This window comes from Acinonyx jubatus, chromosome B1 (genome assembly GCF_027475565.1).
Source record: "Acinonyx jubatus isolate Ajub_Pintada_27869175 chromosome B1, VMU_Ajub_asm_v1.0, whole genome shotgun sequence".
Lineage (NCBI taxonomy): Eukaryota > Metazoa > Chordata > Mammalia > Carnivora > Felidae > Acinonyx > Acinonyx jubatus.
The window spans coordinates 2758417-2773556 of record NC_069382.1 but is presented as its reverse complement, the minus strand read 5'-3'; the positions used below and the strand labels follow the sequence as shown (position 1 = coordinate 2773556).

The 15140-nt window shown below is 38.7% G+C and overlaps 1 protein-coding gene across 3 annotated transcripts in view; it reads left to right on the top strand.

Annotated features, from left to right (window-relative positions):
* CSMD1 (CUB and Sushi multiple domains 1) overlaps positions 1 to 15140 on the top strand; it is a 1996605-nt gene that overhangs the window by 1532364 nt on the left and 449101 nt on the right. For all 3 annotated transcript variants that reach the window (XM_027049973.2, XM_027049974.2, XM_053217751.1), the window contains one exon: positions 9410 to 9522. In XM_027049973.2, the coding sequence (XP_026905774.1) occupies positions 9410 to 9522 (113 nt within the window). The remainder of the gene's footprint in view (positions 1 to 9409; positions 9523 to 15140) is intronic.

Below are 15140 nucleotides of genomic sequence, written 5' to 3'. Positions count from 1 at the left end.
TCAAAATCAGTGAATTCTAAGCCAGCTTGCAACTTAGGAAGAGCATTTAGTTTTCAACAGCCCAATTTATGATTAAAATGAGTACTTTAAAGGTTTAGTGTACTATTTTCCTTTTAGATACCTGCAGGAATAATGCACGTATAACTTATTCCAGGGCTTCTACTACACAGCTTTGTGGCATCCTCACTCTTGGGTCTCTTTCATATCCAGGTTTGAGCAAATTATTGTGTTTTTTTAAATTAATATACAGTAAAATCGAAGCTGTTGGTATACAGCTATACAAGTATCTATACCACCAAAATCAGGATACAGAGTGATTCCATCACCCCCGAAACTCCCATTGCTTTCTTTTAAGTCTCCTCCCTGGTCCCTGGACCCTGGACCCTGGAGAGCTGATCTGTCCTCCATCACTATAGTTTTGTCTTATCACAAACATGGAGTTATACTTTACATAATTCCTGAGAATACAAGTGGGAATGTAAAATGGTACATCCCCTCTGGAAAACAGGCAGGCAGTTCCCTGTGAACTTAAGTATACATTTATGGTAAGATCCAGCAATGCCACCCCTAGGTATTTACCCAAGGGAAATAAAACTTACCCTACACAAATGTGTACGTGAACACTATCCTAATTGCCAAAGACCTGTAAACTGTGTAAATGCCCTCAGTGGGTGACTAGACGAAGACTCCGTGGTATATTCACACGGCAATTCTACTTGGTAGAACCAGGGACAGACTATTGACATAAGCAAAAACACGGGGATCACGGAGGCATTACATTGCGTGGACATTGTTGTGGTTGGCTTAGCCACCCTTTCTGGCAGACACATGTCATGTATGTACGGACAGAACTGTTGAACCTTTTCACAAGGGCTGAAGAAGAGATCTGTTCAGAAATGAGACTGCTGTCCTATAGATGGTATCATTACCAGCTGTCAAAACGTCATGAAGTCACTGTGTCCTGTGGGTACAATTATGGTTTTGACCCACTTTCATATGAAGGAGTTGAGATTTTGAGTTGAGATTTTTCTCAACTCAGTGTGCCCTGGTTGTAGCCAAGGAACAAATATATAATCAAAGTCATTTATTTCTTCCTGGCCTGATCATTTAATATAGTGGAACTTCCTGCCTATTTCCATTCAACATGGGGACTGACTACAGAAGACATATCAAACCGCTTCATGCAAGCTGACTCTGTCTTCTCTGAAATCTATCAGAAATTCATAGAATGTTAGATTTCCACAACTCCTTTTATATAATTAAATGCAATTATTTCACAGATGAGGAAGCTTAGAGGCAAAAGAATTATTGAAAATTAAGGGTGAATTAATAACAGAGCTGTAACAGAACCCTAAAAACCAAGTCCTGGATATTCTAGGATACAATAAAGATTTCACTCATCATTTGGAAATATTCCTATAAAATTTAAACATGTGGATATTTAGCAAATTTTAATGATGGTTGTTAATTTATATTTTTTATTGATGTGTTTACTCCAAAAATTTTGAATGTTATATGCCAGAGTCTGGGATAAAAAGACCAAGATATAAGTTTGCACTCAGGGAAATTCAGAATTCAGTAGGAAACAGATGTTGAAGTAGGTGCCTATGATATGTTTGACTTAAATGAGGCATATGCAGAATTCTACAATGGTCAGAGAAAAAAAAAATCTTCCATTGTCTAAGGGAGTTAAGAAATGCCTAGTGAGAACCCTCAAATCTTTAAGAATTCTTAGCTGCTCTGCAAGAAGAATGGGCATCCTAGGTAGTGATGTCAGTTACCAAACACCTAGAGGTCGAGAACTGCCAGTATTTTTGGAGACTGGTTACACAGGTCAATATGGCTGCGTGGAGCACAATATGTGTGGAGGTTGGAAATTCCACTGTAGAGACAGAGAGCAAGAGGAAGCTGGGAACCTGCAATACAATGGCTTTTTTCTCAAAAGAAAATTTTATTGTAGTTTTCTAACAAGTAAGTCAAATTGCTTAGTATTTCATTAGAATCATTTTATCTTTAGTTTTAAACCAAAATATTGTGTATTATAAAGTCAATTTAGGAAGAAATGAAGCTGTTTTTAAAAAAGTGATTAAAATGATATAGTTAGGCTATTAAAGTATTTTATCAAAACTAACATCTATTTTATTTTTCAGGTACTAATAATTGAAAAAATTCTGTTTAAACAGATAAGCAGTCGCAGGGGTCACAATAACATTTGCTTTTTGTTTCTAAAAATTCATTTTTCAGTGCCAGGAAATGGAAATAGTTCCAGAAGCATGACAAAAGAACAGGAGGGAAACTCTTTTCCTTTGTTTTAAATGTTTGTAAAATAAAATTTAAGATTAAAAATCTAACACAAAGTACTTTAAGATTTTTTAAGTAATTTTTAAAAGCATTAAATAATGTTAAAATAATTATTTTAAAATATTGTGACTACCATCTCACAATCCTTTTCATAAATAAACCAGTTAAATAAGTAGCAGGCTTAAATTCTAAAGAGAAGTACAAATCCTAATCTGATTTTGGATTGAATGAACTTTGTGGGAAGTGTAGCCCTGCACCAGCTCACTTAAATTCATGTGAATCAACAGACTGACGTAGATGGAAATAAAATAACATCCAGTGCATAAGTACAAGAAATTCAAATATATTCACCAGAAGTATTTCTGATGTAGTAAATTTGGCAACATAGGTCTTTTCAATGTGTGAACATTTTCTACATGGTAGTTCAGGTTTTGACAACTTAAAGTTAATTCCAGTGCCTTAGACGGGAAAGGACTACAGAGCCAGGAGGCCGTTAGGAGGCTGCCTCCGTGATGCTGGTTTGGGAAAATCAGCGCTCAAACTGAGAAAGTGGAGACAGAGAGAAGGACGCGGTGTGATTAGTAGGACTTAGTGATGAACGGGTGGTGGGGAGAAGGCACTCTCATGCTCTACTTCTCGTGACGAGGTGGTTGATGCTATGAGCGGGGATTTAAGAGACTCTGAGGGGCAGGTAGTTCCTGTCTGATTGCTTCCATGTTCTTCCTCCTATATTTGCAAATAAAGTTCTCTTCAGAGATAAAGGGAAATAGATTGGGAGGGAGCTTGAGAAAGGTGGAGATAGTTTGGGATATCAGCTAGTGGCACGTGAAGGGAAAAGACACCGAATGTGGCCCAGGGAAAGAGTGTTTATTGAGTGGCTGGTGGGAATCTGGAGATCACAGGTCCAGACATACTGGTGTGAGTCAGCGAATTCTTCATCAACTTACAGGAAGATAGAGGGGCTTGTTGGGTCTTATTAGATCCATGGAAGATGGTAAGAATTTCAAGAGTGCTGGCAGGGACGGCTGAGACATTGCATCAGAGTATCAGCTGCATTGTCCACAGCATGCAAAATGTAATGACGTCAATGATAGAGGCCCCAGGAATTTAAAGAGTGGGTTTCAGTGGGGCGCAAGCACATGACAGTTCACATCACATGTAGATGTGGCCAGAGAGAGCGGTTAAGATGATACAAAGTATAGCAAAGTACCAAGCATGAGGGCAGTTGCACTGTCTGAGAGCGGGGGAGGGGGGCGTCACTGGGGTTGAAAGGATCAAGGAACCACGAATTGTGTGCCAGAATTATCCATGTGGACACTCTGACCATCCACGGGTAGAGATGGCCGTCAGCCAGTGAGTTGCAGGGAGGTGATGACAGACGTGAGCAGTGAGGTAGAGTCATGTCATGAATCTCAAGGTCGCGGGGGGTGTAACGGGTGATTAGAGAGTGGCAGTGGGGAACGTAAATCAGAAGGGTGTTGACTCCACCTCCAAATGGTATTGATAAATTATTCCAAAAGGAAGATGTGGTGTGTAACACACACACGCCACACACACACTGGAATATTCTTCAGCCATTAAAAGGAGTGTAATCTTGCCATTTGCAACAACACGGATGGAATGGGTGGATCTAGGGAGTATTATGCTAACTTAAATAAATCAGAGAAAGACAAATACCACATAATTTCACTGATATGTGGAATCCAAAAAATAACAACAAACACAAAACCCGAAATAGTCTTATAAATACAGAAAACAAACGGGTGGTTGCCAGTGGGTAAAACAGGTGAAGAAGATTGAAAGGCACAACATCCATTTATAAGATAAATAGGTCACAGGGATGACAAGTACCACATAGGAGATACAGTCAGTAATACTGTAAAACACTATGGTGACAGATGGTAACTAGACTTAGTGCTAGTGAGCATTGCATAATGTGTAGAGTTGTTAAATCACTATGATGTACACGTGAAACTAATATAACGTTGTATGGCAACTGTACTTCAGTGAAAAAGAAAAAGAAGAAAAAAAGCACTCTCCTCCACTTACCTTACATGTAACTTAAAAGCCAATATATTAGCGTATAAGAAAAACCAAAGGTTATAATACTTTCTTTCTTACGTTTGTGTAAACTTTACAACAAAATGATACTTGTTCTTTTCTCTTCGTTTTCTTACCCAGCGCAGTGAATTTAACTTAAGGTACAACAAGTATCTGTTTGTAATGGCTCTGAGTAAGATCAGACTTCCCTTCTTATATTCATATAGTCTAGAAAATGTTATCCAAGAGAAAGGAAGAGAAATAAGTCATATAAAAAAATGAGCAACTGGAACCCCCTCTTTCCTCCAGAAATACTCGACCAAACCTCTAACCGAGAAGTTATGAGAGCTGATTACAGTAATGAATGAGCAGAAATTTTAAGGCATAAGAGAATAATATAAGGTAGCCAGGATTTTAGAAGACAGAAATCAAGGGAGAACAGATATGCATGAAGGTGAATCTTGGATTTCACAAATCACTTTTCCGGGGGCATTGTCTGACTCTCAGTTTAGGGCATCCTGGCAAACAGGTGTCTGTGACCCAGAGAATGTGGTTTTGGGAGACACGGGATATGGGGGACCCTGAATTGGGCTATCAAAGCTGTGAGGACTTAGGGGTCCAGGATGTCAAGGGAAAGGGAATCATGGGGATGTGAACCTGGCATCTGCTGGACTTTGGTCCTTGATGTATTTGCCTAAGACCAACTTTCCAGGAATCAGAAGGAATGAGCCCAAGCAAAACTTTGCTGCAACTGGTCTACAGAGCTCAGCAGAACTTTTGGAATTTTCAGTGCTAAGGAAACAAAGGTGTCTCAGACCTGTTGTTTCAAGGAGAAGATCTACTACTAAAAACCGTGTTCTCTGGGTTGTGACACAGAAGGGGATAAGCACTAGGAAAACCACATGCCTGAAATGCAGCTGTGAATCATTCCAGTGACGGAATGGGTCAAAGTGGTCACTTTGCTCCCAGAAGAACATTAAATACTCCCAGTGGAAGGTCACAACATACAGAACCTCTAGCATGGCTTATGCACAAGGTCTGACATTCAATCAAAAATTACCGGAAGTGTCCAGAAACAGTGCGCAATGTCTGCAACCAAGAGGGAGGGGACAGATAAGGAGCAAGATATCCTGACATAGCAGTTATCATTCAGGACTCTGACAGTTAACTATGGTGCATGTGTTTAAAAGATAAGTGAAATAATCAAGAATTTTGCCAGAAAACTGTAATCTATAACAAGTCAAATAGAAGTTTAAGAATTGCAAGATACATTATCCACTATAATTAATCTATATGATTGGAACCAGAAGATGGTTTAATAAAAAAATCCCGGCTGAATCAGGAAAAAATAATGTACAGAAAGTGTGTGTACATTTGGAGTTCTGGAAGAAAGAAATTGAGAGAAAATAGGACATAACCAGTATTCAAAAACATTACCACTAACAATTTTCCAATACTGACAATAGACATCTAGGTAGAGATTCAAGCAATTCCATAAGCCAGGGAGGATAATACAAAGAAATCCTCATACTGGCACATTACAATAAATCTTCTGAAAAACAGGATGAAGAAATATCTTAAAAGCAGCATAAGCAATATTATTTTCAAAAGAGCAAATATAGGATTGATAGAGTGCTTCTCAGTATAAACAAAAAAGGTAAAAAGACAACAGAATAACATATTTGAAGTGTTGGGGGAGAGAAAAGCTATTAAGTAAGAGATTTAATTAAAAAATAATTGACCAGGGACACCTGGGTGGCTCAGTTGGTTAAGCATCCGACTTCAGCTCAGGTCATGATCTCATGATTTGTGAGTTCGAGCCCCGCGTTGGGCTCTGTGCTGACAGCTCAGAGTCTGGAGCCTGCTTTGGATTCTGTGTCCCCTTTCTCTCTGCCCCTCCCGCACTCACACTCTGTCTCTCTCACATTCAAAAATAAACATAAAAAAATTTAAAAGTTGGCACAAAAACAGACACTCAGATCAATGGAACAGAATAGAGAACCCAGAAATGGACCCACAAACGTATGGCCAACTCATCTTTGACAAAGCAGGAAAGAATATCCAATGGAATAAAGACAGTCTCTTCAGCAAGTGGTGCTGGGAAAACTGGACAGCGACATGCAGAAAAATGAACTTGGACCACTTTCTTACACCATCCACAAAAATAAACTCAAAATGGATGAAAGACCTCCATGTCAGACAGGAAGCCATCAAAATCCTTGAGGAGAAAGCAGGCAAAAACCTCTTTGATCTTGCTTGCAGCAACTTCTTACTCAACATGTCTCCAGAGGCAAGGGAAACAAAATCAAAAATGAACTACTGGGACCTCATCAAAATAAAAAGCTTCTGCACAGCAAAGGAAACAATCAGCAAAACTAAAAGGCAACCAACAGAATGGGAGAAGATATTTGCAAGTGACATATCAGGTAGAATCTGTACCCAAAATCTATAAAGAACTTATCAAACTCAACACCGAGAAAAACAAATAATCCAGTGAAGAAATGGGCAAAAGACATGAATAGACACTTCTCCAAAGAAGACATCTAGATGGCCAACTGACACATGAAAAAATTCTCAGCATCACTCATCATCAGGGAAATACCACAATGAGATACCACCTCACACCTGTCAGAATGGCTAACATTAACAACTTAGGCAACAATAGATGTTGGCGAGGATGTGGAGAAAGAGGGTCTCTTTTGCATTGTTGGTGGGAATGCCAGTTGGTGCAGCCACTCTGGAAAACAGTATGGAGGTTCCTCAAAAAGTTAAAAATAGAACTATCCTACAAACCAGAAATTGCACTACTAGGCATTTACCCAAAGGATACAGGTGTGCTGTTTTGAAGGGACACATGTACCCCAATGTTTATAGCAGCACTATCAGCAATAGCCAAAGTATGTAAAGAGCCTACACACACACACACACACACACACACACACACACACACACACATACACACACACACACAATGGAGTATTATTCAGCAATCAAAAAGAATGAAATCTTGCCATTTGCAACTACGTAGATGGAACTGGAGGGTATTATGCTGAGAGAAATTAGAGAAAGACAAATATCATATGACTTCACTAATATGAGGACTTTAAGAGACAAAACAGATGAACATAAGGGAAGGGAAACAAAAATAATATAAAAACAAGGAGGGGGAAAAACATAAGAGACTTCTAAATATGGAGAACAAACAGAGGGTTACTGGACAGGGTGGGGGGGTGGACTAAATGAGTAAGGGGCATTAAGGAATCTACTCCTGAAATCATTGTTGCACCATATGCTAACTTAGATGTATATTAAAAATATAAAAAAATAAAATTTTAAAGTAAAAAAATAAAAAATATAATTGACAAGAGGAAAAACAAAAAACTAATTTATCATTAAATCATATTCTAAATAAAAGTCAAAATTCTCTGATGAGATAAAATAATATAAATAAAATAATTAAAAAGAATACAACACAATTATATGCTGCTTTCAAGAGGCAAACATGAAATGCATATAGTAGAGTAGGTTGAAAGTAAAAGATTAGGAAAAGGTATTCCTTGTAAGAACTAACAAAAAGAAGAAGAAATATTATAGCTTCATAGTCATAAGTCAAAGTAAATAGACATTTACACTTGACATTTATGTTCTGTGCACTTTCTGATATGTTACGTTTCGATAAAATGCATGCAAAGGGAAGAAAAACAACTGTCTTCGAACCAAACAAGCAAATACGACACGAAATATAAGAGAGCAATCTCTCTAACAAAGAAACAGTCTTCAAAAAGAAATATGTTTTTAGTGACTGCACATCACTCGCCTGCACATCACTCACTGTAATTCTTTTTTTTTTTTTCAATTTGTGTGTAACTGCATGAGCTACTTCATATGTAATGACTATTGTTCATCTGCCTTTGAGCAATCAGGCTCTCTGTACCGCCCAAGGTGAGCGTGTTGGGTTGATAGACAAATGATACGATTGATGGGGCGAATCATGTGTTCCTATTCCCGAAAGTACTTTGCTGAAAGCAGAGATTCCTATTTGATTAGAGACATTTATTTTGGTTGAATTGATTTTTTTCTTACACTTTTTCTATTTCGGCATGCTTTTTGTCAGCGTGTTGAATTCAGTCAATGGATTTAGTGTTCCTTTTCACTGGCTGACAGCAGCCACTATGTGACTGTTTTATTAATGCCCAATGATTGTTTCATTGAAACTTCCATTTGGTGTGACCTAGACATTAATATGCAGAGAGAAAGTTCAGTACACTTGCCAAATCTGTTTCAGCTATGCACACACTTCTTGTTGATATTCTCTTAATGTATGGTTACTTTTGGTTTTATATATACGTATGTGTGTGTGTGTGTACGTGTGTGTGTACATATATGTATGTGTGTATATTTATGTGCATATATGTGTGTATGTATGTGTGTATGTACACACACACACACATATATATCCTTTTCTATAATTTCATAGAGTTGGAATCGTACAGTATGCAGCTTTTCAAGTTCTTTTTCATGGCTTGATAAAATCACTCATTTCTTTTTAGTGCTGAATAATATTCCATCCTATGATGTGTTTCTAAAAGAGATGGTGTGGTAAGGTACATGATAATTGAAACTAAACAATCTGAGCATTATGTGAATGAATCAGAACACTTCTCAGCTTAGGGATGTTTCCGTGTCGATGGTGTGATGTCGTACAACCATACAGCAGTAAGAGATATCCGTCCGTCACACGGGATGACCACGGGTTCCGGATTTAGCACTCATCGTCCTGCACCTAGAGTAGGACTTCCGCTCCAGACACTAAGGGCGGTTGGTCACCCTAAGTCAGTTTTTAAAATGAAAGATACAAAATTCGATCACGGAAGAATAATTACTGTACAACGGCTGTAATATTGAAGCTGAAGTATAAATACACATTACAAGTGGCTATGGATTCTTTGAAGCAAGGTCTTACGGTGTATATACCTGTACTTGTTTGTTTAAGCAGCAAGACCTTCAAAGCAAAAGTAGAGATATTTGGCGATTCAAATAACGGTTTCAACATTTCTGTCCTGTGCAGACTCACTGGCTCCAGTGTTCCTGACCTGATTGTGAGCATGAGCAACCAGATGTGGCTGCACCTGCAGTCTGATGACAGCATCGCCTCGCCTGGATTTAAAGCTGTTTACCAAGGTATGGCCGCGACGCGCTTGCCGACCCTTGAAACTAGCATGCGTGCAGTGGTCAAGGACCATTCTCAGTGAGTTAGACATAAGTAAATTTGGAATGTCACAATAATGTTTAAAAATAGGGACTAATTACTTGCAACTTCCTTAATTAGAACCCTACTTACAGTTCTTTTTGCAAAGAACTTTTAACCTGTGGAAAGCCTAGCTTGCCATGACGTGTGCCATCATTAGGTCAAAATAAAGAGCAACACTAAGTACGAAACACAAGCTATGAAACATTTTTATGCTTGTGGATATTGGCATTTTATCTCTTTGAGAGGGAGATGTTATGGTATGACTAAGGGAAATATTTTGAACAAAGTATGACTTGGAGTTGCGTTAATTTAATTAAGCTTCATTACATACACACTCATACAAAAATATGTGTGTGTGTTGTTGTTTATTTTTCATGGAGAACAGAAATCTACATGAACTTGGAGGAAAATACTACTCTGAGTTCAGGTGTAGGAGAAAAATAAATGTTGTCCGGGATTTGTGAGTTATAATTACTCTGGAGATGCTGGCTTCACCTCTGAATTCACATGCAGGTGCCATTGTCTCAGCGAGTGGTTTTCCATCATGCACTATGGCTCTGTGTTCTCATAAACCAAGGCATCGTGTTTAGTCTGATGCATCTTTAAAAATATCCCCACTGTATTGCTCTACCTTCATTGTTTCATGTGGGAGGATTTCGTAGGAAAGAGATATCTTTTAACCTTAACATACAGATTGGTATTTAAAACAACTATTGTGCAAAATTTTATAATGGAAACAGAAGTAGAAAGAACAATATAAAAAACCTGAGATGATCTCTATTTGTAAACTTTTATAAACCTCCCAGATATTTTGCTCTTGACTTAAGGATTGGTTTGAGATGTAGCTGCCTGGTTGTCAGCCTCTGCCCGGTCCTCCCTCTGCTCAAGTATCCTTAAATATCATTTGGGAAACGAGTGATACTCCTACTGTGCTCCCAGATACTAGACCCATCCACAAGTCTTTATTCAATAATTACCTCTTTAAAAAGTAGACTTCTGTCTTGGTTCCAAGAGAGAAAAGAAGAATTCTTTCCCACTCTCCCCCCCGCCCAAACAACTAGATCAACCAGCTTGCCTCTCATTTGGGGTCTTCTGAGATTTAGTTCCCATAACCCCACCTGTACATGTCTGTTCGGGAGCAGAATGGGTGGCAGTCAAAGGCATCTCTTCAGTGCCTCAGAGCACACCACAATGCTTTGGCTGATCCCTCCTACGTTCCGGAGATGGCAAATAATGGAGTGTGCACTAAGGGAGAGAGAGAATCATTGTTCAGAGCACAAAGAAGAAAATTGATCTTCCTCAGAGCACACCACAATGCTTTGGCTGATCCCTCCTACGTTCCGGAGATGGCAAAGAATGGAGTGTGCACTAAGGGAGAGAGAGAATCATTGTTCAGAGTACAAAGAAGAAAATTGATCTTCATAGTATCCAGACCTTAGGGCACCTAAAATAGCTATAGATAGGCACATCTGTTTTACCTGGCAATACACACACACACACACACACACACACACACACACACACACACCATTTTCCTTTCACGACACACTTTGGTGTTCTCTAGATCAACAATCAAATAGTTTGACTCAAGAAAGAAACATGAAAGAGGCTTGGGAGCATGTTAAATTCTTCATTTCGGATTATACAAATGATGGGTGCAAATCCTCTGTCTTCAGTGTAGATCTTGTATGTGTTTGACAAAGAGAAAGAAATTGTTCTCTTGTGCTAAGAGATTAAATATGTGTCCCCAGATACAATAAAATTATCTCATATTAAAAAGTTTTATAAATTAATTTATAAAACTACTTAATTATGAAACTTTAAAAGATATATTTAAGTTGTCACTTGCATACACTGCCATACATTCAATGAGCCACAAACTGATTTGAAGTTACTTTTAACAAGATTGAGAACCTGTTACTGTCTTGAATGTAAGTCAAGAGAAGTCTTCTCAAGGTCAACCTTATACTGTATGCACATGCCGTGAACAGATAGTCGCTTTATGAAAATAACCAGGAAATTACATTTTAAACCCAATCGGGGGTGCCTGGGTGGCTCAGTTGGTTAAGTGTCTGACTTCAGGTCATGATCTCACAGTTCATGAGTTCGAGCCCCGCATCGGGCTCTGTGCTGACGGCTCAGAGCCTGGATCCTGCTTTGGATTCTGTGTCTCCCTCTCTCTCTGTCCCTCCCCTACTTGCACTCTGTCTCTATCTCAAAAATAAATAAATAAAAATAAATAAAATACACCCAATCATATATTTTTATTAATACAAAAAAAAACAATTATTACAAAGAAACTATTTAAACTATAATCTAAGAAAATATACTGTAGCCATTTAGAATAAAGCATAAATCTGTGTTTTACCTATTTCCATTTTCAAAGTTTAAATACTTTCCGTAAGTTTCAAAATTTTAGGGAACTAAGAAATGATACAAAGTACTGTAATACAGTAAAAATGGTGGCAATTTTATTTGGATTATTTTACTCGAGGGGAGCTGTTAAAAAGAAAGAATTAATTTGTAAATTACTGTCAGAAAAACTTTTGAAGTCGGCCTTGGCAAACAAAAAAATATATATATATATGTATTATGTATATATGTGTATGTATATGTGTATGTGTATATATGTATATGTATGTATATGTGTGTGTGTGTGTGTATGTCACTACTTATTTTTTCAAAGCCCAGCTCACTCTAAGTGGTTAACGGATGAAGTAGTGATCTGTGCCCATCATTTTCCTTGAACTGTTTTACTACTCAGAAAGTTGTAGGAAACTGATAATAGGGCAGGTGATCCCTGACTACAGACACACTTGTGAACTCTGTGTAGACAGGACACGATCGATTGTCGCCCAGTGGGTATAGATGACTTTAGGGTCTCTTATAAAACTCATGTCAGCATTGCTAATTGTCTGTGTCTGTTCTTTGAGTTCTCCTGTGAAATGGTTCTTCAAATGTCTTAGTGGTTCCTTCGTCAGTTGCTGAGTTTATTAAAATCTTTAACATGATATGTACATGCATGTACTGATGAAAACTAGACAAATCAATCTGCAGAGATGGGATTTTATTGTCTTCACTTTTACTCTGGGGATTTGAGCAAAGAGATAGAATGCCGTGTCTTCTAATTGTGCGCCGTAGAGAATTCAGGAACTGACAAAGTGTACTGAGAAGTTATTGCATAGCAAGACCACTGAGACAGGTCATTAAAAAGCATCTTACAACCCAAGACCGTAAGCAGGGTGACAGTGACGGTGTCCTGAGCTCAAGTGAACATATCATTGCATGGCTGCACCCTCCTTGTGAGCGGAAGTAGTCGCGGCACTGAAGACTTCCGGGGTGAGGCGGGCCCAGCACCAGCATCCTTACTTATCTGTAAACTGTGCAAGATTCCTCCTTGGTGGAAACATCGGATGGGATGGGGAACTGATGGCTTTTCTTAATAAGAAATTCTGTTGCACACCCCACACAAAGGTTAGGACTAGAATGCACAGATAATTGCTGAATCCTTCCTGACATTTGGATATTTCGACTTGACCTTTAATTGAACTTCTACATGACTGTACAGTTATTCAAGATAGCACAGTAGAGGTGTAATCCTTTCCACATGACCTATACTCGCTACTGCCTTTGGTGAAATCTAAGAGCCTCAGTGAAATAGCAAACACTTCCCAACAGGGAAAATTGCAGGAATTAACTCCAGCAGTGGTAAGACACACATCCTAAGGTTTCTAGTGTGAAGCCGAGAGGGACTGGCATCCTTGCTAAACTGTGGATCCTTGACTATTAAGAACTGAAAGTATTCTCGATTAAAATATAAATATTCTTCCACGTGTCGTATTTCAGTTTGAATGACCGCACAGCATTAATTCTAACTGCATTTAGCTGTAATCAGTACTCTGTTTACAATCCCAATAGTCTATTAATCACTATACCCTGAGATGTTATGGAAACGTGGACGGCCATCAACCCTTGAAAGATCTCCAGTTCAAGACCACATGTTATCTTTTGACCAAATAACGTTCCAAAGTCAGAAGGATAATGAAAACAAATAACTAATACAAGATTTGAGGATTTAAACATTCTAGAGAATGTTCTACATCAAAAGAAGACATTCACATTCTAGAAGTTGGTATTTCCAGAGTGCTATATTAAAGTAACAATTAGTGATAAAAACCGTGTGTAAAGGTGATTGTCAAAAATATAAATAATCGCATTATTTTCTTTAAACTAATAGATATTTGTGAATTGCATTGTCAGAAAAAATTCATAGAGCTGATAATCACATATGACTTAACTTTCTGGGTGTTGATATGCGTGGTCTTAGCTAACATAGTGAGGTGTTTGAGAATACAGGATGTGAAGCCAGACTACCCTGGGTATATGCTCTCCCATCTGCTAGCTTTATAACTTAGACCAGGTTATTTAAAGGGTGTCAGCTTCCTCATGTAGAAAAAAGGGAGAGCATAGTAATGACATTTCCTTCATAAGTCTCGTTGTAGAACTCACGACTTAAAACATGGAAATCCCATAGCACATAGAATGAGAAATGCTAGCCATTATTTTCATACACATTTTTCTTGTTAATTCTGAGATTTTTCTATAAGTAAGGCTTTTCATTATATAAATAAATATTAGAGCTCATGATAAAATATGTAAGGATAGTGAATGTCCTTTCTCTTCACCTTCTGACTTGGCCAGGAAACTTCCTTAAAGGCAGTGGCTCTCAGCTTTTCCTTATGTATCCTTCCAGAATTTTCAATGCACATAACACCATGTCTGAAATCTTGGCTTGTCTCTTCATCTACAAACCCCAGAGGAACCTTGATGTGCAAGAAATGCCACATTCTCTTATTTTAAAATCAACTTGGATTTCTTCAGAGACAACATCCTAACAGCATGCTATAATTGGAGGGGCCCCACATTACCTGCTACCTGCCCGTCACCCCCCTCGCACCAAGAGGTTAAGAATTCCCCAGGTGTTCTAGGGGATACGAAAGGTTTGGGGTCCTCAGATCTTGCATCACACTTGTTACCGTGAGACGCCCATGGCCTCTGCTGCTTTGGACAGTGCTCTCTGTCACAGGAGCTGCCTGATAGATGCTCTCCTGGTGACCCCCCCCCCCCCGCACACAGTGATGTTGAGATGGTTTCATGTGGGAGGACCTCAGGTCCATCCCAGCTACCTGTGTACCACCAACACACTGGTTCTTAGTCCCGGGGGAGCCCCACTTCTCTGTATTTGCTCCCAGCTGTGACCCCATGGAGACATTGGCCCGGATGGCCTCCCCTCAAGATGCCTGCATAGTATGCTTGATGAACTCTGTCTTTAGATGAAGAGTTTGTGTTACATTAACTGATGAGGGGAGGCACAGAGGACAGCCTGGCTCTCCTTGGGAATCACAGACTTTCAAGGGGAGAACAGAGCAAAACTTGGAGGCTAAAATACAAACATGAACACCACCGATGATTCAAGAGCAGCAAAAAGAAATATCAACTAATGTAAATTATAAACGTAAATTTATATATATACACATATATATACATA